At 43.0% G+C, this 23095-nt stretch overlaps 1 protein-coding gene across 1 annotated transcript in view; it reads right to left on the bottom strand.

Moving 5' to 3' along the window:
* Window positions 1–11747: 11747 nt before the first annotated feature.
* Window positions 11748–23095, bottom strand: part of GEMIN8 (gem nuclear organelle associated protein 8) — a gene marked incomplete at its 5' end in the record, with an annotated part of 49122 nt that continues 37774 nt past the window's right edge. Inside the window, one exon of the mRNA XM_082248103.1 lies at window positions 11748–11943. Coding sequence (XP_082104229.1) covers window positions 11864–11943 — 80 coding nt within the window. The 3' untranslated portion in view covers window positions 11748–11863. The remainder of the gene's footprint in view (window positions 11944–23095) is intronic.

The raw sequence follows: 23095 nt of genomic DNA, 5'->3' as shown, positions 1-23095 counted from the left end.
ATGCGGAAGGGTTAGAACCGCTCTGAGGTTTTTATTGTCTTTGTCTCCATGGGGAGATTCATCCCTTCTATTTGTTGTGACCATGGAAAAAGTGAGAGCTATCCAAATATTTGACAAGGGAACAGGTGGGGACAAAATGTTCCAGTGACAAGTATCTAAAGAAATTTACCTAACTTTGAGGACAGCTTTAAACTCTTTAAACTCAGTCTAAATCAGATCTGCTCCAAGCCAGATGTTGATCATGTGTCAGAGCATTGTTCATGTATAATGCTAAACCACAGCAGGTAACTGTTTAATAAGTGAAGGGCACTAGAAAACTGGACATTAAATTGGCAAAAATAGTGATCTAGTTTTTTTTGGGATAATTTGATTAAAGACTGTGTGCTTTCACAAGCTGTGTGGACACACCAGAGATCATGGACTGGCCCACCAGATAAGCCAATGATACCACAACTGAATGTTTGGGAGCTGATTTGCAGACCCATCAATATAAGTTTATTGACCAACTTGAGTTATTAAAGGTGCAAGCTTTTGAGATCACTTACTGTAGAACCTTTCATCAGGCTTAATAATGATGACTTAAAGAGGAACTACACTGTGCCTGAGCACCACAAACTAAACACAAATTAATTCATTTTAATATTCAAAGCAAATGTAGCCATCCATCCATGTCTCCATGCTTTATTTTGCTGAGAAATCACTTTGAAAAACACCCCCCTAGCATTTTCACACCCCCTAGCATTTCCAGCCATGGCCCTCTTGAGTAAGGGTAAATGATTAATGTAGTATTTAGTTCCTTGAATACATCTGTCCTTAGTTGAGGCATGCATGCAGGAGGGTGTGCTTAGCTGAGAAAACCCCTCCTCCCCTCCTGAAGACTCCTGGGTTATATAACATCATTTGCCTAGGAAGTAATTGAAGAAATGTAAAAAAAAAAAGTAAAAAAGGTAAATATAATATATTTCCCTATCTGTTTATTAATGCTAGCAGAATAAGTATTTAAAATATCCAATGTTTTGGAGAGAGTGAAGTTCCGCTGTAAGTTATCCTATACATTTTCACCTTTATTAACCGCTTGCCGACCGCCGCAAGTACATATACTGCGGCGGTCAGCCCCTCACAGGCGGAGTGACGTATCGGTACGTCACTAGCCTGTGAGGCTCTGGGGAGCGAGCGCGCGCCGCCGGCGGCACGCTCCCGCTCCCGCGCGGTCACGGACCCGCCCGCGCGTGTGACCGGCGGACCCGATGTCCGCCGGTCACTCTGCGATCGTCGGGGGAGAGGGAGAAAGGCAGGCGGCTAGTGTAAACAAGCCGCCTGTCATTCTCCCCTGTGTAGAAACCCTGATCATACGGTTCTACTATGTAGGACTGTTGATCATTGTTCCAACAGCTCAAGCCACAGCCAATCACAGTTAGAATCACGCCCCTAGGGACACACACAGCCCCTCCCTCTCAAATAAAGTTAACCCCTTCACTGCCAGTGTAATTTTACAGTAACAGTGCATATATACATAGCACTGATTACTGTAGAAATGTCACTGGTAACCCCAAAAGTGTCAAAAATGTCAGTCAAGGGTCTGATCTGTCCGCCCCAATGTCGCAGTACCGCAAAAAAATCGCAGATCGCCGCCATTACGCGTTAAAAAAAAAACAACAAAAATGACAAAAATTTTTCCCTTTGTTAGTAAACGCGATAACTTTTGCGCAAACCAATCAAAATACGCTTTTTGCGATTTTCTTTACCAAACATATGTAGCATAAAACAAATTGGCCGAAAATGTTAAAAAATTTTGATTTTTACTTTTTTTTGGGGGGGGGGGGAATTTCATATAAAAAAATGTGAAAAATATTGTTATTTTTGCAAAATTTACGCTCTTTTTTTGTTTATAGCGCATGATCAAAAAATTGCACAGGTGATCAAATACCACCAAAAGAAAGCTCTGTTTGTGGGAAAAAAAGGACGTCAAATTCGTTTAGGTACAGCGTTGCACGACCGCGCAATTGTCCGTTAAAGTCACGCAGTGCCGAATCGCAAAATACCCCCTGGTCTTTTAGCAGCCAAATCCTCCGGGGCTTAAGTGGTTAACTTAAGTTAGCCAGTAAGGGGTAACACTTAAAGGGATTGTAAAGGCAGAAGACTTTTTTTATCCTAATACATTCTATGCATTAAGATAAAAAAAAAAAACTTTCTGCGTGTAGCAGCCCCCTTCAGCTTCCCTAATACTTACTTGAGCCGATCTTTATCCAGCGATGTTGCAGGAGTGTCTAAGCTCCTCATTGGCTAAGACAGCAGTGCAGCACGATTGGCTTCCACTGCTGTCAAGTAAAAATCATTCAGCCAATCAGGAGAGAGAGGGGGCAGGGCCGGGTTGCAGCTCCGTTACTGAATGGACACAGGGAACTGAGGTTAAGCTTGGGTGCCCCCATAGCAAACTGCTTGCTGTATTTGCACTCAACAGGAGGAAGGGGCCAGGAGTGCCGAAGAGGAACCCGAGAAGTGGAGGATCCAGGCTGTCCTGTGCAAAATCCCTGCACAAAGCAGGTAAGTATAACATGTTTGTTATTTTTTATTTTTAAACAAGACTTACAATCACTTTAAATTCCGAACTTTCTGCAGCACTTGATGGCTAACACGACAACACTCTACAGCCCCATTATAGCGAATGGTGACTATTGAAAAAGGTTGTTGACTATTGAGAAGTGATTGTGTGTAAGTGATAAATGCTGGGATGGAAGTAAACCTGTCATAAAAGAAATATGAAGGATGGCATTAATAGTTACTTCTAAACATTTTTAGCTTTCTGGCTTTCATACAATTGCTTGAATAATTTTTCTTTTCTGAAGATAAACTATGCATTTCCCCTCTGTCCTCCTTCTATCACTGTTAATGTAAAAGAATATCTAGAGGGAACTGTATGCAATTTAGATTTGTATGTAAGTCACATGAACATACTACAAGCAGCGTTAAGGGTTAATTTACTATTAACAACATGAAACAAAATGACAATGGGGACAGATAGCATTAGACTCATTTCTGGGTAGTAAATCACTGAGTACAAAAATGAATACAAATAAAATTAGCAAACAACATTCAAAAAAGAATGAAAATATTTGACTATACTCTACATGCTTAATATTGTTGTTATATATTTATTTTCCCTAGTTGAGGTTACACTAAGGCTCCATGTACACGGGACGCTGGAAATGGCCGTTTAGGAGCAGTTGGGCGTTTTTTTTAGAAGCCCCTGAACCCATCTACATTTTATCTTATCTGTCCATGTACACCAGGTCGTTTGAGGTCGTTTGCGGGCAGTTGCGTTCAGGGACTTTTTTTAGAACGCAATTATTTGCGTTCAAACGTGTGTTTCCCGGTGTTTCAAACGCAAAAACACGACCGAACGCGTCCGAACGCGTCCGAACGCGACCGAACGCTATGACCCGCGTTTGGCATTCACGTTTTTCCATTTTAAAGGGGAATAATTTTTTTGACCTCTAGGAACGGCTCTAAACGCAAACGCCCGCAAACGCCCGCTAAACGCGGGTACAAACGCGACCGAACGGACGCTTCAAATGTCCTACAAATTCCAGCATTCAAAGGGACTTTTAACAACGTCCCGTGTACATGGAGCCTTATCCAAAAAAAAAAACATGTTTCCAGAGGAACCAAGCATTTGGTTTCGGCAATTAACAAAGCAGCACGCTGATTTCATCCATTCTTCTTGTAAAGGCAAACAAACATATATAGAATTCCTTCAACTATGAGATATAGAATGTATTTTGTTCAAGTCGTGTAACACCTCTAGGCTTGTGACTGATTGATGGGTCAATTTAATGGTGGCTACAAGATTAGGCCCTTTAGTACCACATTCATTTTTTAATATTGATTGTGCTGTGACAAACACAATTGTTGACCAAGTTAGTATTTGGTCTTTATTTTTTCCAGAGCGAAGGGTGGCCACGCAGGCTTTAGATGTATAGATATTCTACACAGAATAACAGTGGCATGTCATATGACATCTGTCAGTTCTGGAATCCACCATGATATTGAAACTGAAATTAAATTTGCTTATATTTTGCTTTCCCTGGCCCCCCCCCCCCCCCCCCCTCACCAACATGCTAATGAAAAATTTAAATAAAACCTGTTTTTATTATACTTTTAGATCCAGTGTTGTCCCCACTGGGTCTCTGTGCTTTCCCATACAATCCAGGAAGATTTTGGCAAGTGGGAGGGGCCAGCACATAGCCTCTTGAATTCATCACAACACATTGACTCAGAACATCTCTCAAAGGCACTCAGCCCTGATTCAAGCTATGTAAATATTGAAAATCTTTATGGATAAGTATCAGTCTGGAGGATTGGGCATTCCTAAGCAGATGGCATTTGCAGACCACCCTAATACCAACATGCTGAGCCTCTATGGTTGAAAGAACTGAAATTCAATGAATGAAAGGTGCTGGTCAGGAACAGTCAGGCTGGGGAAAAAAAGGCTAGATGATGCCAGACATACTCCTGACTAGCTGTAGCTTCTAATTCCCACTGTGAAGGTAAGGCTGGAGTTTGGCTTTAAAGTGGCTCTAAAGTCAATCTCCACTTTCGTGGACAAAAAATTAGCAAAGAAAAAATAATATAGCGTATATAGTTGCGACACAAGTCATATTGTAATTGAATGTTAATAAAAATGGACTTTCCGTTTCAGTCTGCAGCACTGTAATTTTCAGTAAAATGCAATGCATTATGGCTACTTGGAGGTGTTCTGTACATAGATGGTGTACAGAACAACCCCCCCCCCCCCCCCCCCCCAGTATGTCATTTTCTGCTTGTGTGATTGGCTCACTGATTTTCCCAGAAGTCTGCACTAAAATACAAATCCGATTTTGAGCTTTTCCCTGCAAAATGCAAAAAAAAAAAATGTGTTTTTGGTGAGACACTACCAAAGGGAAATCACGTCTAAAGGGATGCAGACGCTGCCAGTAATTCATATAAAACTAAGTAATAGTTAAACTTAGGTTAAGTTAGTTAAAATTAAAAATTTTCTGACAAAACTCCACTGTTTAATAGTACTGGCAGTTTACCCAGTGATTTTATTCCATTGAGATGATAGGAGATGCACTTTTAATAATGAAATAGAGCAGGGGTGTCAAACACAATTTTATCGCAGGCTGCTTATCAGTATAATGGCTGCCCTCAAAGGGCCAGTTGCATCTCTAAAATTATATAAATGAATCTACTCCTTATCATATTAAATAATTGCCTCTGCATTTGATTATGGTTTTAGTAATAACTTAAGTAATAACTAGCTCAGGAGTGTGGTATGTGCAGAGTTCAGGGGTACACGGATTACAGACTGCAATGTTCAGAAGTGTGCTGTACAGAGTGCAGAATTCAGGAGTGCGCTACGTATAGAGTGCAGAGTTCAGGAGTGTGCTACATACAGAGTGCAGAGTTCAGGAGTGTGCTACATACAGAGTGCAGGATTCAGGAGTGTGCTACATACAGAGTGCAGGATTCAGGAGGGGGCTATACATACAGTACAGAGTGCAGATTTCAGGAGAGTGCTGCGTACAGAGTGCGGGGCATAAAGCGGAGTTCCGGCCTCGGGGGTCAATTTGAGCTAAAAATACCCCCGGGACAGTCAGGGCTAGTACATTCCATAATGGATAGCCTCTGAACTGTCCCGGGTCGCACTTACCTGTAAGAAGAAATACTTACCTTGAAAATTTCTTCTCCAGCGCTGCCATGTCAGGTGTGGGCATCTGAAGCCGCAGCGTCCCTCTTCGTGTCCTCTTCCGTGACGTCGGAGTCCCACAATGCACCGGCCCCGCTCATCACTTCCGGTGCAGGCGCGGCATCCCTGCACAGCTTCTGGGCATGCCCAGAAGCTGTTTAGCAGTGAATGCCGCGCCTGCACTGGAAGTGACGAGCGGGACCAATGCAGGCGCATTGATTCCTGGAAGCAATGACGTTCAGCTCCCAGGAATCATCGCAAACCGGAAGTGACGGCGCGGGCCGCGGCCGAAGAGGGAGGAAGTGGAAGGAAGGTGAGTATATTTTCTTCTATAATAAGGTAAGTGACCAAAACAAAAAATTGTCACTATCCATTTCTCTTTCAGGTTGCCCTCAGCAAGCGGATGGCCCAAAATCGATTTTTCCGATTTTGAGGCCGGAACTCCACTTTAAAGTGTTACTAAATCCACAACAGTAAAATCAGTCTGTATATGCAGTAAAGCATGCTTGTTATACTCTCTGTGGAATCTAAGGGGTTATCCTGTGCATTGTGTAAAGAGACTGTTTGATCCTGTCTTCTCTGATCCTCCCCTTCTTCCACTGCCCCCAATCCATCTCCTAGTAGAACAGAGCTTTGGGGGAACTTTGGACATTCTCAACTTAGTTTGTATTGCTAGATAGTTTTTTTTTTTTTCGGAGGAGGATGCATGTGATCAGCACAGGACCGATTAGCACTGTCCAGACAGAGCATCAGGGGTCCTGCAGCCTCAGAGTGGAATGGAAACTCCTCCTACAAGCTTTAACCAGACACCGATAGAAGTAATAAAACTGCTATACACTGCAGATGAGAAAAAGTATTTAGCAGTTTATAGTTACTAAAGTATTTGCATTTCCAGGTACTGTGGGGGACCAAAACTAGTTAATTCTTGGTCCTGGGTTTAGTAATACTTTAGTGGTGCACTGCATACAGAGTGCAGGACTTAAGGGTGCATTGCGTACAGAATGCAGAGTTCAGGAGTACGCTCCATATAAAGTGCAGAGTTCAGGATTGTGCTACATACAGGGAGCAGAGTTCAGGAGTGTGATACGAACAGAGTCCAGAACTTAAGGGTGGACTGCGTACAGAGTGCAGGACTTAAGAGTGCGCTGCATGCAGAGTTCAGGAGTCCTATACCTATAGAGTGCATAGTTCAGGAGTGCGCTACATGCAGATTACAGAGTTCAGGAGTGTACAGATTGCAGAACTTAGGGGTGCAATGTGTACAAAGTTCAGGGTTCAGGAATGCGCTATGTACAGAGTTCAAGGGTAAACAGAGTACAGACTGCAGAGTTTAGAAGTGTGCTATGTACAGAGTGCAGGGTTCAGGAGTGCATTACATACAGAGTGCAGAGTTCAGGCGTGCGCTTTGTACAGAGTGCAGGGTTTGGTGTATGCTATATAGAGAGTGCAAGGTTTAGGGGTGTTTTATACATCTCACTTCCACCTGTCCTACTTGACTCTAACCTCTGCACCACTCTCCCCCCATCCCCCATCTCTGCACACATCTCCCTCCACAGTCCTCACCCCCCCCCCACCCAACCCTCCCCTCAGCTTCATCACATCTCGCATCCGGTCTTGTTCTAGTATGGGTGTACTAGTCTAGTGGTGTAGGCGGCTTTGCATTGTCATGCAGGGAGATAATTGGTCGGCATCTGTCCCCACTGTGAAAGCGTGCAGGGATCTGTGAGAGCGACGAGTAGCAGAGCAAAGCTGTCCTTATAAACACAGTAGGCTTCTGTGTGTACAAGTGATGGTGGGGAGTTGAGGGCGAGGGCAAAAAGAAAAGCCCTGGGTGTGAGGACCACATGTCCTTTGCAGCCTGGATTTGGCCCCTGGCCCTAGTGTTGAACATACATGAAACAGAGCATCCTAAAAAAAACAGATGTGTACAAGCACAGTAATAGGGCAGGATTTATGCCAACCACAAAGTGTACACCGCTCAGGCAATCAGTAGGTTGCTGACCGCTGCAGTTGCTCACCCTGGCTCGCCAACGAAGATGCAAATGAAGAAAGGAAGATGGTGGCACGCCACAGTGAAGTCAAAATCTTAGAAGTTCTTTATTATCACCATGCCAGATAACAGCACAGGAACATAGTTGACGCGTTTCACACGAATGACTCGTGCTTACTCAAGATTTATGCCAGACAAATCAATCATAGGTGAAGATGTTTTTACTTATATATTGCCCAAGTGAATCTGATTTATTTATATATATGACCAAGGACACAGTGTGATACATAAAAGGTATCACTGCCCATCCATATAACACTGCATTTTACAGACAAAGCTCACATCATATTAAAATGTTCAGATTCCAATTGATATGGTAATAGCTCACAGAGGAGAAATTGAGAATAGGATAAACAGATCATTTTGCATTGAATTCTACCAAATCACACACACAGAAAATTGATTAATAGGAATATGTCAAGATAAATTTATATGTAGGAAATGTAACATGTTCATTTTCAAATACCGTTCTTTTTATATCATCTATATTTGATATGCTGACTATTATTGTGTGCAATAATGTAGACTTGCTTATGGGCCTAAGTTCAAAGACAACTCACTGTACTCTGTGTATTATCAATGTTCAAAGTAAATTTGTCAAGTCTCTGAGCAATAAAAGCAAATCTTCGCTTCCATAAGGGTTTATTTACCAAAGCTGGAAAGTGCAAAATCAGGCTTACTTCTGCATAGAAACCAATCAGTTTCTAACCTTAGCGTGTTAAATTAAGGGAGTTGTAAAGTTAGAAGGTTTTTTATCTTAAGATAAAAGCCTTCTGTGTGAAACAGCCCCCCTCAGCCCCCCTAATACTTACATGAGCCTCTTCTCTCTCCAGCAATGTCCATGAGTCCCTTGGCTGTCTGGGACTCTCCCTCCTGTATGGCTGGGACACAGCCACGGTGCCATTGGCTCCCGTGGCTGTCAATCAAAGTCAGTTAGTCAATCAGGAAAGAGAGGGGGCAGGGTCTGGCTTGGGTGCCCCCATAGCAATCTTATGATAGTACATGACACTAGTTGACTATAGGGTCCATATCATCTTGACCGATTACAAAATAACAGCCACAATTCAATGCATACTATGTGCAGAATTAGGGATTCATCAAAAGAAATGAACAGTCTCAAAAGTTTGAAACTTTGTGAGATCCTACTGTGGTACAGGGGAAGAAACCTGTCCTTTAAATGGCATAAAGTTACAGTTATCAACTGTCTGCAGAGGTTTTAGCCATCCAGTGTCCATCTATAATTGAGAGATCAAACTAGTATTTAAATATATAAAGCAAAACAATGTGGAAATATTTTTTTACCTACTATGAACAGTATGCCCCCTTAAGGTAAATATAATCCCCTACAAACTATGAAACCCATAGTGTAAGTACTGACCATCCTCCTGATAGCTGGCTTTGGCTACCCCCTTCCTAAGCCATGTGCCATACAATTGGTTAGTGAGTACCCTTACCTAAGGTGTCAGGGGGCTAAATAGAGGACCAAGCGAGTAACTGGGGAAGCTTATTTCTGGCTAGTAAAATTTTAGATTAATAACTTAAGGCCTGGTAAACTCTTGGTCAGAGAAGTATGAGGGCTGTGACCCTTCCTAGGAAATCTTACATGATGTGATTAAAAGAAGAAAATAAAATGTAATATCTACATAGCAATAAAAGACAGGTTAAGATACAAAGGAGGTCCTGTTTTTTGTTTTCTAATTAGGAAAATAAAATTTGATACCTTTGCTGGTGAACTAACTGTAAATTAGGTGCATCTATATATATATATATATATATATATATATATATATATATATATATATATATATATATATATTTTTTTTTTTTTTTTTGTGTAAACCAGGAAAGAAATAGAACATCTGACTGGTTGGTGTTAGCCTCTTTGAGATCTTGTGACAGCCATTAGAGATTCCTATCCTGGAATACCTCATCCAGTTATCAGAGCATCCTCTTTCATTTTGTAGCCCCTGATTTTTCATAGGTTTGCAACTTTCTAAATAGAAAATAAAAAAAAAAGGGTTTTTGTTTTTGACCCATGACCATTAAAGTGTTACTAAACCCACACCAGTAAAATCAGTCTGTAGATGCAGGAAAGCATGCTTGCTATTCTCATTGTGGAATCTAAGGGGTTAATCCTCCTCATTGTGTAAAGGGCTGTTTGATCCTGTCTTATCTGATCCTCCCCTTCTTCCACTGTCCCCTAACCAACTCCTGATAAGAGAGATCCTTTGGAGTCACTCTGGACATGCTCAGCTTGGTGTGCATTGCTAGAGAGTTTTTCTTTTTCTCCTGGGAGAAAGCATGTGATGGGCGAAAGTCCAATCAGCACTGTCAAGACAGAGGGTCAGGAGTCCTGCAGCCTCATAGAACAGTCAGAATAGAAAGAAAAATCCTCCTACAAGCTTCAACCAGACACTGATAGACATTAAAAGATTGTTATATACTGCTGATGAGAAAAGGTATTTAGCAGTTTATATTTACTAAAATAATTACATTTCCATGTTCTGTAACACTTTGTGACTTTCTAACCTCTTACCCAGTGTTTTGCCATGCATCATCAAAAGGGATATATCTCAAGGAAAATCTCGACCACCTTTCGACAACCAGGTGTAACCATTTTTGTACTTATTCTCATTTAGCTCTGCTATAGATACTTTATTAACCGATTGCCGACCGCCGCACGACTATATACTGCGGCGGTCAGCCCCGGCCAGGCAGAGTGACGTATCGGTACGTCACTTGCCTGTCACTTCCTTGTGAGCCAATAGCGGGCGGGCGTGTGCCCACGGAGGCGCGCGCCCACCGCGGCTCGTTCACAGGGAAGTTAGTGCGTGTGACCGGCGGACCCAATGTCCGCCGGTCACTCGCCGATCGTCTGTACAGAGGGAGAAAGTCAGGCGGCTGATGTAAACAAGCCGCCTGTCATTCTCCCCTGTGTAGAAACAGTGTTCAGACGGTTCTACTATGTAGGACCGTTGATCACTGTTCCTACACTAGTAGCCACAGCCAATCACAGTAGAAAGCATGCCCCTAGGGACACACTTAACCCCTCCCTCCCCAATAAAGTTAACCCCTTCCCTGCCAGTGTCATTTTGCAGTAACAGTGCATATGTATAGCACTGATTACTGCAGTAATGTCACTGGTAACCCCAAAAGTGTCAAAAATGTCAGTCAAGGGTCCGATCTGTCCGCCGCAATGTCGCAGTACCGCAAAAAAAATCGCAGATTGCCGCCATTACGCGTTAAAAAAAAAAAAAACACCAAAAATGACAGAAATCTTTCCCTTAGTTAGTAAACGCAATAACTTTTGCACAAACCAATCAAAATACTCTTTTTGCGATTTTTTTTACCAAACATAGGTAGCAGAAAACAAATTGGCCAAAAATGTTAAAAAATTTGGATTTTTACATTTTTTTGGGGGAGAATTTCATATAAAAAAAATGTGAAAAATATTGTTATTTTTGCAAAATGTACGCTCTTTTTTTGTTTATAGCGCAAAAAGTAAAAATTGCACAGGTGATCAAATACCATCAAAAGAAAGCTCTGTTTGTGGGGGAAAAAAGGATGTCAAATTCGTTTAGGTACAGCGTCGCACGACCGCACAATTGTCCATTAAAGTCACGCAGTAAAAAATCGCAAAAAAAACCCTGGTCTTTAAGCAGCCAAATCCTCCGGGGCTTAAGTGGTTAAGGTATTTTCTTTTGTTTTTACACAATAAGAAATATCAATAACATGTAACCTAGATTCAAATATAAAATTCTGAACAAACAGGGATAATGTAAGCAAAAAATGCATTCTGCTATTGCTATAGTAATAAAAAGGTAACCAAGGCAGAACAAACATCGCTTAGTTAAATTCACACGTTGATACAGCTGCAGTGTCTGACAATATCACATAAAAATGTTCAGATCTTGGACTATTGGACTATAACTTTAATGGGATGATTGGCCAGTACTTTGATGCCTGTCAAAAATAAGCTGTATGGCTATTTCCATTCCTTGGATTTTAGCTGTGTCCTCTCCATGAAGTTTCTTCATCTCTATCCTACTCCTTTCTCCAGGCCTCTTGAAAGGAGGTTGTGCGGATCATTTTGTGGGGACATGAAGATCATGACCTGCGTCTACATACTGTTCCTGCATTTCCTCCTCCAACTGCTGTTGCTTCTCTGAAATGACATGACAAATTTATTTAAAAAAAATAAAAAGATGTTAAATGTGCAGATAATGAACATAACAATGAGTCAGATGAGAAAGAACATCCAAGATCGATTCATTTTACAACTGTCATTGACTGATTGCTTGGAGATTTATCCCAAACTAGGGAACACAGTTATTTTCATTAAGATCTAAAACTATCTGATATAGAGCAGATAGAGAAAACACGCATAATGTGCCAAGGCTGATGTCAATTATAAAATGCATGTAGAAAATGTATGGCATAGACATAATTATTGTGTCCCATATGCCAAGAGCTGCTCAAAGCACTACAAAGCCTTCCCCTGCAATCCAAAGCACAGAATGGGTGCTGAGGTTTAACCACTTAAGCCCCGGAGGATTTGGCTGCTAAAGGACCAGACCCCTTTTTTCAACTTGGCACTTCGTGACTTTAACTGATAATTGCTCGGTCATGCAATGCTGTACCTAAACGAAATTTACGTCCTTTTTTTCCCACAAACAGAGCTTTCTTTTGGTGGCATTTGATCACCTCTGCGCTTTTTATTTTTTGCGATATTAATAAAAAAAGAGCGAAAATTTTGCAAAAAAATGACATTTTCAACTTTGTCTTTTAAAAAATATCCAATATACTCAATTTATGTCATTTTTTTTGGCCAAAATATATTTAGCTACATGTCTTTGACAAAAAAAAAATCAATGAGTGTATTTTTATTGGTTTGCGCAAAAGTTATAGCGTCTACAAACTATGGTGTAAATACTGAAATTTACGAAGCTTTAATTTCTGACTGCCTATCTCATTTCATGAAGTGCTAAAATGGCGGGGCAGTACAAAACCCCCCCAAACTACCACTTTTTGGAAAGTAGACATCCTAAGGAATGTTCTGAGAGGCATGTTGAGCTCATTGAATATTTTATTTTTTTGTCACAGGTGTTTGAAAAATGACTAAAAAAATTTTTTTTTTTTTTTTTTACACAAAGTTGTCATTGAAATGATATATTGCTCACACATGCCATGGGTATATGTGTAATTACACCCCAAAATATATTCTGCTGCTTCTCCTGAGTACAGGGATACCACATATGTGAGACTTTTTGGGAGCGTAGCTGTGTACGGGAGCCGGAAAACAAATCACCACCATCAGAATTTCAAAGGGCGTACATTTTTCATTGCATTTTCTCACTACCTATAACGGTTTAGGAGGCCCTGAAATGTCAAGATACCACAAAACCCCCCCAAATGACCCCATTTTGGAAAGTAGACACCCCAAGCTGTTTGCTGAGAGGCATGGTGAGTCCATGGAATATTTTATATTTTGCCACAAGTTTCGGGAAAATTACAATTTTTTTTTTTAATTTTTTTTTTTTACACAACGTTGTCACTAAAAGATAAATTTCTCACACATGACATGGGTATATGTGGAATGACACCCCAAAATACATTCTGCCGCTTCTCCTGAGTATGGGGATGCCCCATGTGTGAGACTTTTTGGGAGCCTAGCTGTGTACAGGACCGCGAAAACCAATCAACACTCTCAGGTTTTCTAATGGCGTAAATTGTTCATGTCACCTCTGCACTACCTGTAGCAGTTTCGGAGGCCCTAAAATTCCAAGATAGCACAAAACCCCCCCAAATGACCCCATTTTGGAAAGTAGACACCCCAAGCTATTTGCTGAGAGGCATGGTGAGTCCATGGAATATTTTATATTTTGCCACAAGTTCCGGGAAATATATATATATATATATATTTTTTTTTTTTTTTTACACAAAGCTGTCAGTAAATGATATATTGCTCACACATGCCATGTGTATATGTGAAATGACACCCCAAAATACATTCTGCTGCTTCTCCTGAGTACAGGGATACCCCATGTGTGAGACTTTTTTGCAGTCTAGCCGAGTACAGGACCCCGAAAACCAACCTCCACTTTCAGGCTTTCCAAAGGCGTAAATTGTTGATTTCACTCCTGACTACCTATCACAGTTTCGGAGGCCCTAAAATTCCAAGATAGCACAAAACCCCCCCAAATGACCCCATTTTGGAAAGTAGACACCCCAAGCTGTTTGCTGAGAGGCATGGTGAGTCCATGGAATATTTTATATTTTGCCACAAGTTCCGGGAAATATATATATATATATATATATTTATTTTTTTTTTTACACAAAGCTGTCAGTAAATGATATATTGCTCACACATGCCATGGGTATATGTGAAATGACACCCCAAAATACATTCTGCTGCTTCTCCTGAGTACAGGGATACCCCATGTGTGAGACTTTTTTGCAGTCTAGCCGAGTACAGGACCCCGAAAACCAACCTCCACTTTCAGGCTTTCCAAGGGCGTAAATTGTTGATTTCACTCCTGACTACCTATCACAGTTTCGGAGGCCCTAAAATTCCAAGATAGCACAAAACCCCCCCAAATGACCCCATTTTGGAAAGTAGACACCCTGAGCTATTTGCAGAGAGGCATGTTGAGTGTTTTGCAGATCTCACTTTTTGTCACAAAGTTTTGGAAATTGAAAAAAGAGGAAAAAAAATGCATTTTCCTGTTTTTTCTTCATTTTCCAAAAAAAATGAGAGCTGCAAAATACTCACCATGCCTCTCAGCAAATAGATTGGAGTGTCTACTTTGCAAAATTGGGTCATTTGGGGGGGTTTTGTGCTATCTTGGAATTTTAGGGCCTCCGAAACTGTGATAGGTAGTCAGGAGTGAAATCAACAATTTACGCCCTTGGAAAGCCTGAAAGTGGAGGTTGGTTTTCGGGGTCCTGTACTCGGCTAGACTGCAAAAAAGTCTCACACATGGGGTATCCCTGTACTCAGGAGAAGCAGCAGAATGTATTTTGGGGTGTCATTTCACATATACCCATGGCATGCGTGAGCATTATATCATTTACTGACAACTTTGTGTTAAAAAAAAAAAAAAAATTATTTTCCCGAAACTTGTGGCAAAATATAAACTATTCCATGGACTCACCATGCTTCTCAGCCAATAGCTTGGAGTGTCTACTTTGCAAAATGGGGTCATTTGGGGGGGTTTTGTGCTATCTTGAAATTTCAGGGCCTCTGAAACTGTGACAGGTAGTCAGGGGTAAAATCAGCAATTTACGCCATTAGAAAACCTGAAGATGTGGATTGGTTTTCGGGGGCGCGTACACAGCTACGCTGCCAAAAAGTCTCACACATGGGGTATCCCTGTACTCAGGAGAAGCAGCAGAATGTATTTTGGGGTGTCATTTCACATATACACATGGCATGTGTGAGCAATATATCATTTAGTGACAACTTTCTGTAAAAAAACAACAAAAAAAAAAGAAATAATAATTTTCCCGACACTTGTAGCAAAATATAAAATATTCCATGGACTCACCATGCCTCTCAGCAAATAGCTTTGGGTGTCTACTTTTCAAAAAGGGGTCATTTGGGGGGTGTTTGAACTGTCCCGGCATTTTATGCTCAATCTTATCCACACATCACCCACTCTTCTAACCACTTGAAAACCAAGCCTTTTCTGTGCCTTTTTGTTTACATGAAAAAATATTTTTTTTTTACTAGAAAATTACTTTGAACCCCCAAACATTATATATTTCTTTAAAGCAGAGGCCCTATAGAATAAAATGGGGGATGTTGCAAATTTTTTTGTCACACGGTATTTGCGCACAGATTTTCCAAACGCAATTTTTGCGAAAAAAATACATTTTTTTTTAATTTATTGCACAAATACACTATATAATTCCAATTTTTTTGGTAAAATTTAAAAGATGATCTTATGCCGAGTTCATAGACACCTGACATGACATGCTTTAAAAATTGCGCACGCCTGCGCAGCGGCAACAACGTACGTACATTTTTAAAAACTTTAAAAGTCTCTACAGGTTACCACTTTAGACTTACAGAGGAGGTCTACTGCAAAAATTACTGCACTCGATCTGGCGATCGCGGCGATACCTCACATGCATGCTGAAATTGCGGTTTACATATGACACTAGACCAACGCTTGCGTGTGCCATTGCGTGCAAGCACGGGGGGAAAGGGGGGGGGCTCAATTTTTTTTTTTTTTTTTTGCTTTTTTATGTTATTTTGACACCTTTCCTTTAATTTTTTTTTTTTAAATCATTTTTATTGTTATCACAGTGAATTTAGATATCCCCTATGATAGCAATCGGTAGTGACAGGTACTCTTTTTTAAAAAAATTGGGGTCTTTTATACTCTAGATCTCTCCTCTGACCTTAATGTATCTGACCACGCCAAAATTGGTGTGATAAAATACTTTCCCAATTTCCCAATGGCCCTGTTTATTTCTGGCGAAAAAGAAGTCATGAAATGCTCGTAGCCTCCGGCATCTTAGGCCATAGAGATGATTGGAGCCATTCTAATCTTCAATTAGCTCTATGGTTAGATAACTGAACCACCGGCTGCACTCTCGGGTTAACCGGTGGGACAGGAGAGCCCGAGAAAAACCACGGAAGGCTGCGGAAGGCGGCGGTGGGGGGGGGGGGAGACCCCTCCCACTGCATGTAAAAGCAGTCTAGCGGCCAATTACCTGCTAGGATTGCTTTTACATGTTAGCCGACCGCTGGCTGTAAAAAACGATACCAAGATGATGCCTAAATCTGCAGGCATCATCCTGGTACAACCACTCAAAGTCCAGCAACGTACCAGTACATTGCTGGTCCTTGTTTGGCATATAGGTTTTTTTTTTTCATGCAGCCTGTGGGCTGAACGGAAAAAAAGAGAACCTATCAGAAATCAGCACAGGAATAATGCGTAGTATTACTCATCATTAACCGCCCAAACAACCACCCACTGAATTTAATGATGGGTATACACGACACTATCCACGTATACCAAAATAGGATTTTAACTGCAGTGCTGAAATCAGAAAATCACCACAGCTGCTATCAGCAAAGGTATCCATATATGCTGAGCGCAAACACTGTTTGTGTCAGAATATATAAAATCAATGCGTGGTAGCTGACGAGTACCTGCAGGAGAAACAGGTCACAAAAGAATGAAAAAACAAACAAAGTACATTAAAAAAAAGTACATTAGGAAGAGTAGGACATATAAAATGACTGACACAACAAAAGTTTTTGGATTCTCATCATTAACCGCCCAAACAACCACCCACTGAATTTAATGATGGGTATACACGACACTATCCACGTATACCAAAATAAGATTTTAACTGCAGTGCTGAAATCAGAAAATCACCACAGCTGCTATCAGCAAAGGTATCCATATATGCTGAGCGCAAACGCTGTTTGTGTCAGAATATATAAAATCAATGCGTGGTAGCCGACAATTACCTGCAAGAGAAACAGGTCACAAAAGAATGAAAAAACAAACAAAGGACATTGAAAAAAGTATAGTAGGAAGGAGTAGAAGGACATATAAAATTACTGACACCACAACAGTTTTTGGATCCTTTTATTTTACTTTCTAACTGTTCCTTTATTTCTTGATTTGGGAGGGAGTGCGATCTTCTGCGATCTTCTCTTCCAGCTTGGGTCTCTCAAAATGTCGATGGACATCCAACATCCTTCGAGACCCTGTGTTTGTGTGCCCTACACTGTGTCGTGCTGTACCCTACACTAATACTCCACTAGTGTATGGTAGCGCTCAAAACATTCCCCGATGCAGAGACCAGGATGGTCAGGACATTTGGGACAATAATAACGGGTGTCACGCCTAAATCCGCGCCTGCTACAGACACGACATCGTCTTTGGGGTCGTATTTGGGTAGGGGTACTCGGGAGGGCATAAGGAAAATGCCTCTCATGCAGCCGGCTCACTGCATCTGGAAGGGGAAGTTGGGCAGGCATGCCTCCTGGGTACAGGTAGGCAAGGATGACCGCTTCCTGGAATTCCCGGAAGGGTCCAGTTCGTCCTGACGCCCTGTATAGGACAAAGGCGTTCAGCATAGCCAATTGGAAAAGGTAAACAGACACTTTTTTGTACCAGCGTCTGGCTTTACGGGCAACTAAATACGGCGCCAAAAGCTGGTCGTTAAGGTCCACCCCTCCCATGTTAAGGTTATATTCGTGGACACAGAGGGGTTTCTCCATAACGCCAGTTGCCGTAGGGATTTGGACTGTCGTGTCTGCGTGAAGGGAGGACAGAACATAAACATCCCGTGTATCCTTCCACTTCACCGCAAGTAATTTGTCCGTTTTCAAGCAGGCTCTCGCCCCCCGACTAAGACGGGAATTTACAAGCCGTTGGGGGAAGCCCCGGCGATTAGGTCGCACGGTGCCACATGCGCCAATTTGTAAATCAAGCAGGTGACTAAATAGTGGCACGCTTGTGTAAAAATTGTCCACGTACAAATGGTACCCCTTTCCGGATAAGGGTGACACCAAGTCCCAAACAATCTTACCGCTGCTCCCTATGTAGTCTGGGCAGTTCGGGGGCTCCACAGTGCTATCTTTTCCCTCATAGACACGGAAATTAACTGTATAGCCTGTGGCCCTGTCACAGAGCTTATACAACTTGACCCCGTATCTGGCACGCTTGCTGGGGAGGTACTGTTTGATAGCAAGACGGCCAGTAAATTTAATCAGGGACTCGTCAATGCAGACAACTTGTTCGGGGGTAAACAAGGCTGCAAACCGCTGATTGAAGTGGTCTATGAGGGGCCGAATTTTGTGGAGCCGATCGTATGCAGGGTCTCCCCGAGGACGACAGATTTCATTGTCGCTGAAATGCATAAATCGCAGAATTTGCTCGTATCTCCCCCTGGACATGGAGGCAGAGTACATGCGCATATGGTGAGCTGGGCTAGTGGACCAATATAGCCGCAATTCACTTTGTTTAGTTATGCCCATGTGGAGGGAAAGGCCCAGAAAGATCTTAAATTCGGAAACCGTTATAGGATTCCAGCCGAATCGTCTGGCAAGGTGCGAATTTGGGTTGGCGGCGATAAATTGTTGAGCATATAAATTTGATTGATCCACAATAGATCTGAAAAGATCTTCCGTGAAGAACAGCTCAAAAAAGTTCAGGGGCGTAAAACCAGCTGTCTCCACGTGGATTCCAGGTTGGGCGGTGAATGGGGGAAGTACTGGCGCTGTAGAATCAGTGGGTTGCCAATTGGGATATGCCAGCGCATCAGGGAGGGCACTATGGGCTCTACGGGCCTGTCTTCGAATACGCGGTGGCTGCGGGCCACTACTTGTGCTAGCCACCGCACCAGCTTCAACTGCACTTAGGGGACTCGCCACGTCACCAGGTCTTACTGCAGTGCTGGTTGTACTAGGTCCAGGTTGTACTAGGCCGCTGGCGCTTGCCAGGTCGCCAGAAGGATGAGCGGCACTAGTACCCACACTCTGCTCCATACGAGCACCCTGCGATTCCTGCATTTCAACAACACCAGAATGGGGTCGGGTACGCCTGGGTCTAACAGGGACCCATCTGTCGTCGGAGCTGTCTGTCAGGGAGCCGCTGCTGTCATCTGGTTCGTATACTGACCCTGATTCTGCCGGTGAGGCTTCCCCATCGCTCTCACCTGACATGGTCATTATACTGTAAATAGCTTCATCACTGTACGAACGTTTAGACATTTTGGTAACTAAATTTACCCGTACAGTGATGCGACTCACAGGTAATAAAAGCACCTGGTTGTCGAAGACTATTTCAAGCGCTACCAAAAAAACTGCTAATGCTAGCAGGGATCAGGCCTGACTCTGCTAACACAGCGGTTTTGTGTCTTGTGTTTTTTGTAAGTGACAGTAATCTATTGATTACTACACTTACCTGGGTGAAAGGGTTAAACGCAGGTGCTGGCCGGAATCAGTGCTGATCGTGCAAACACCGCGTTTTGGGAACCCTAAACTATGGGGGCGCTAGTATAGCTCTGATCAGATCAGATATTGATCTGTTCAAACACTATACTAGAAATGGAAGTGTAGGTGCGTGCGTGCGTGTGTGGTGATCAAGGGGTTACTTCTAAACTATGCGCCGGGGATCTGGGGGGGGGGTGGCGGGGACCCTAAACCTCCTTTGGGAAAGAAACTAGCTAGCTAGCGCAACCTCAAGTCACAATGACACCAATACAAAATACAGTAAAAACAGTATATTATGTGTGTATTAGTGCTAATGTGACAGAGGGTGTAGGGGTTAACGGGATGTGATCAGGGGGGGATCAGGGGTTTAAATCTTTATTGGAAGGGACTGGCGGGTATCCTAAGGATAAAAGGAACGGTGGCAAGCGCTAAACCTGGTCACAAGTCACACTTATACGGGTATATAGAAAATGCTATATACTGTATACAGTGTGCGTTGTGGCAGGGGGTGTAGGGGTGATCAGGGGGGGATCAGGGGATTAAATCTTTATTGGGCGGGTGGCGGGGACCCTAAACCTCCTTGGGACACAAACTTAGTCGCCTGCGCTAATTCTGATCACAATCACACTAATACAAAAATACAAAAACACAGTATATTACGTTTGTATTAGTGCTGATGTGACAGAGGGTGTAGGGGTTAACTAGCGGTGATCAGGGGGGGGTCAGGGGAGATCAGGGGCTCAAATCTTTATTAGGGGGGGTGGCGGGTAATTCAAGTGGAAAAAAGGGGGTCGCAAGCGCTAGACCTGACCACAAATCACACTTATACGGGTATATAGCAAAATGCTATATACTGTATACGGTGTGTGTTATGGCAGGGGGTGTAGGGGTGATCAGGGGGGGGTCAGGGGCTTAAATCTTTATTGGGCGGGTGGCGGGGACCCTAAACCTTCTTGGGACAGAAACTTAGTCGCCTGCGCTAATTCTGATCACAATCACACTTAAGCCCCGTACACACGTACCGATGGTCGGCTTACAAATGTTCCTCTTTTCTCCCCGGGATGTCGGTGTCTGCTGAAAAGTGCAAAGACAGCACAAGGACAGCACAAGAATTTTGTCCGCCGACTGCAGAAGTGATGTCATGTAATGGTTAACTTTCCCTGTGTTTTCTATTTTCTGAGCATGCCCAGTCTTGCAAATCTGCGGTCTGTCGGCCGAATTGTGTACTGACAGGCGAACAATCGTCCGTTCTGGTGTCGGCATACAAATATTTTCATGTTTGCACGAAAGACTTTTGTCCGCGGATTGTGCGCAGACATCTGTCGGAGGCACCATACTAACACGCGTACAATCGGCAGATCCTTCGTCCACCGACGTTTGTATGCCGACGATCGGTACGTGTGTACGGGCCTTAATACAAAAATACAATAACACCGTATATTGCGTTTGTATTAGTGCTGATGTGACAGAGGGTGTAGGGGTTAACGGCGGTGATCAGGGGGGGGTCAGGGGAGATCAGTGGGTTAAATCTTTATTAGGGGGGGGTGGGGGGTAATTTGAGTGGAAAAGGGGGGGTCGCAAGGGCTACACCTGTTCACAAATCACACTTATACAGGTATATAGGTATATGCTATATGCTGTATATAGTGTGTGTTGTGTCAGGTGCTGTAGGGGTTAATTGGGGGGGCGATCGGGGGTGAAATGTGCCTATCTAAGTGTGTATGTACGTGCTTGGTGCTGTACTTACAATTAGATGTGCTCTCCTCTCACGCTGGATCCAAAAAGACCGTTGGGAGGGGAGGGCACATCTCCTCTAAGCCTGTGTTTACATTTCACAGGCTTAGAGGTAGATCTGATTGGGCAGGACCGATCAACAGGTCCAGACCAAAAATGATTGGCCTGGACCTGATGACTGATCGGTTCTGAACCCAATCGAGTCATCGGCGGGACCGCGGGTGCGCGCGCGCGCGCCAGAGCGGCGAAGGCTAGTGACGTACCGCTACGTCACTCTGCCTGGCCGGGGCTGACCGCCGCAGTATATAGTCGTGCGGCGGTCGGCAACCGGTTAAACAAGCTCATCCAGACTAGCAGAAGAAAATCAAGACAGAAGGTGTAAACACTGCACACCGGAGCTTAACCACTATACAGAAAAGCGAAGATATGACTTAAGCCCCTTTCACATTTAATAATAGCTTATTGCAGGGCATGACAAATCTGCTTTGATTCCAGGAGCCAGCTCAAAAAGTTGGGAGCTAGATCTAAAAGACCCTGCATGTCTCCCCCGTGCTCCACTGCATGTGGATCACACTGCATTACATTCTTTCCTGGCCATGCTGGCCAGGGACACTGTCAATTGGACCCGAAAGTGACGTCATACACGCCGCTTATGGATCAGGATCAAGATAGCGAGGAGAGAGGACATGAGTCTGCTATCCTCCCTCCCGTATCAAACAGCGGCACCTGCAGTGTCGGTCTGGGGTCCACAGGTGGTCAAGCGGAGCCGGAGATACATGGCAGGCGTGCGCATGGGAGAAGGGGCACATTGCTCACCTGTGTGGAAGCAATCAGACGACAGTGGAGCCACCTGAATGCTTCCAACTGACAAGTGAAAAAGAACCTGTCTGGCAGCCGGAACTTCATGGCCTGGGCGTCGGCCAATACAAATTGTGCATCCCTGCAACAGTGAATAGGCTGACAAAAGCCCAGGCACCAGGGCGTAATTTCTAGTCACCATGGCAATCTGGCGCCTGGGATTTGTCGAGCTCTGGCTTAGTGGTTTATGCTATGGGGTTGATTTACTGAATGCTTATAAACTGGCCCTTTGCAGGGGAAGTTGCACTTTGCAAAGAAATTTTGTTCAGAGCTTATTAAATGGGGTAAAATTTAGAATGCCCCAATCATGTGCAGGGGGAAGGAAAAACATAATATTTGTTCGTACATGATAGGAAGACACGAGTCAACAGAGATTCATCTCAGTTACTGAGTTTTGGGAAAAAATTGCAAAGTGCAACTTCCCTTGTAAAGCGAAAAGCTTATTTTCAACCCGCTTATCTCTCAAGTCTGGGGTCTTTTTTTTTTTTGGAGAAAATGATCTGTGTGGAGTTTGTGTATGATAAATGTAGTTTGTAGAATAGTTCATTAGCTTTTCTGGTATGGAGATTAGATAGCAGATCATAAATTGCTGCCCCATTATTTAAAACCTGACTAAACAGCAGCAGCGAGGCCTTCAAACACCACAACAGGCAGACATTTAATTCAAAAAGTTTTTTCTTTAGTAAAAACTGCAGTCACTTAAACATGTTATGATAAAGTAAGTTGTGGACAAGATTTTCTAGAAATTAGCTGAAAATACAGA

This window comes from Pelophylax lessonae, assembly GCF_965119305.1.
Source record: "Pelophylax lessonae genome assembly, chromosome: 2".
NCBI lineage: Eukaryota > Metazoa > Chordata > Amphibia > Anura > Ranidae > Pelophylax > Pelophylax lessonae.
This window is presented reverse-complemented; position numbering and strand designations above follow the sequence as displayed.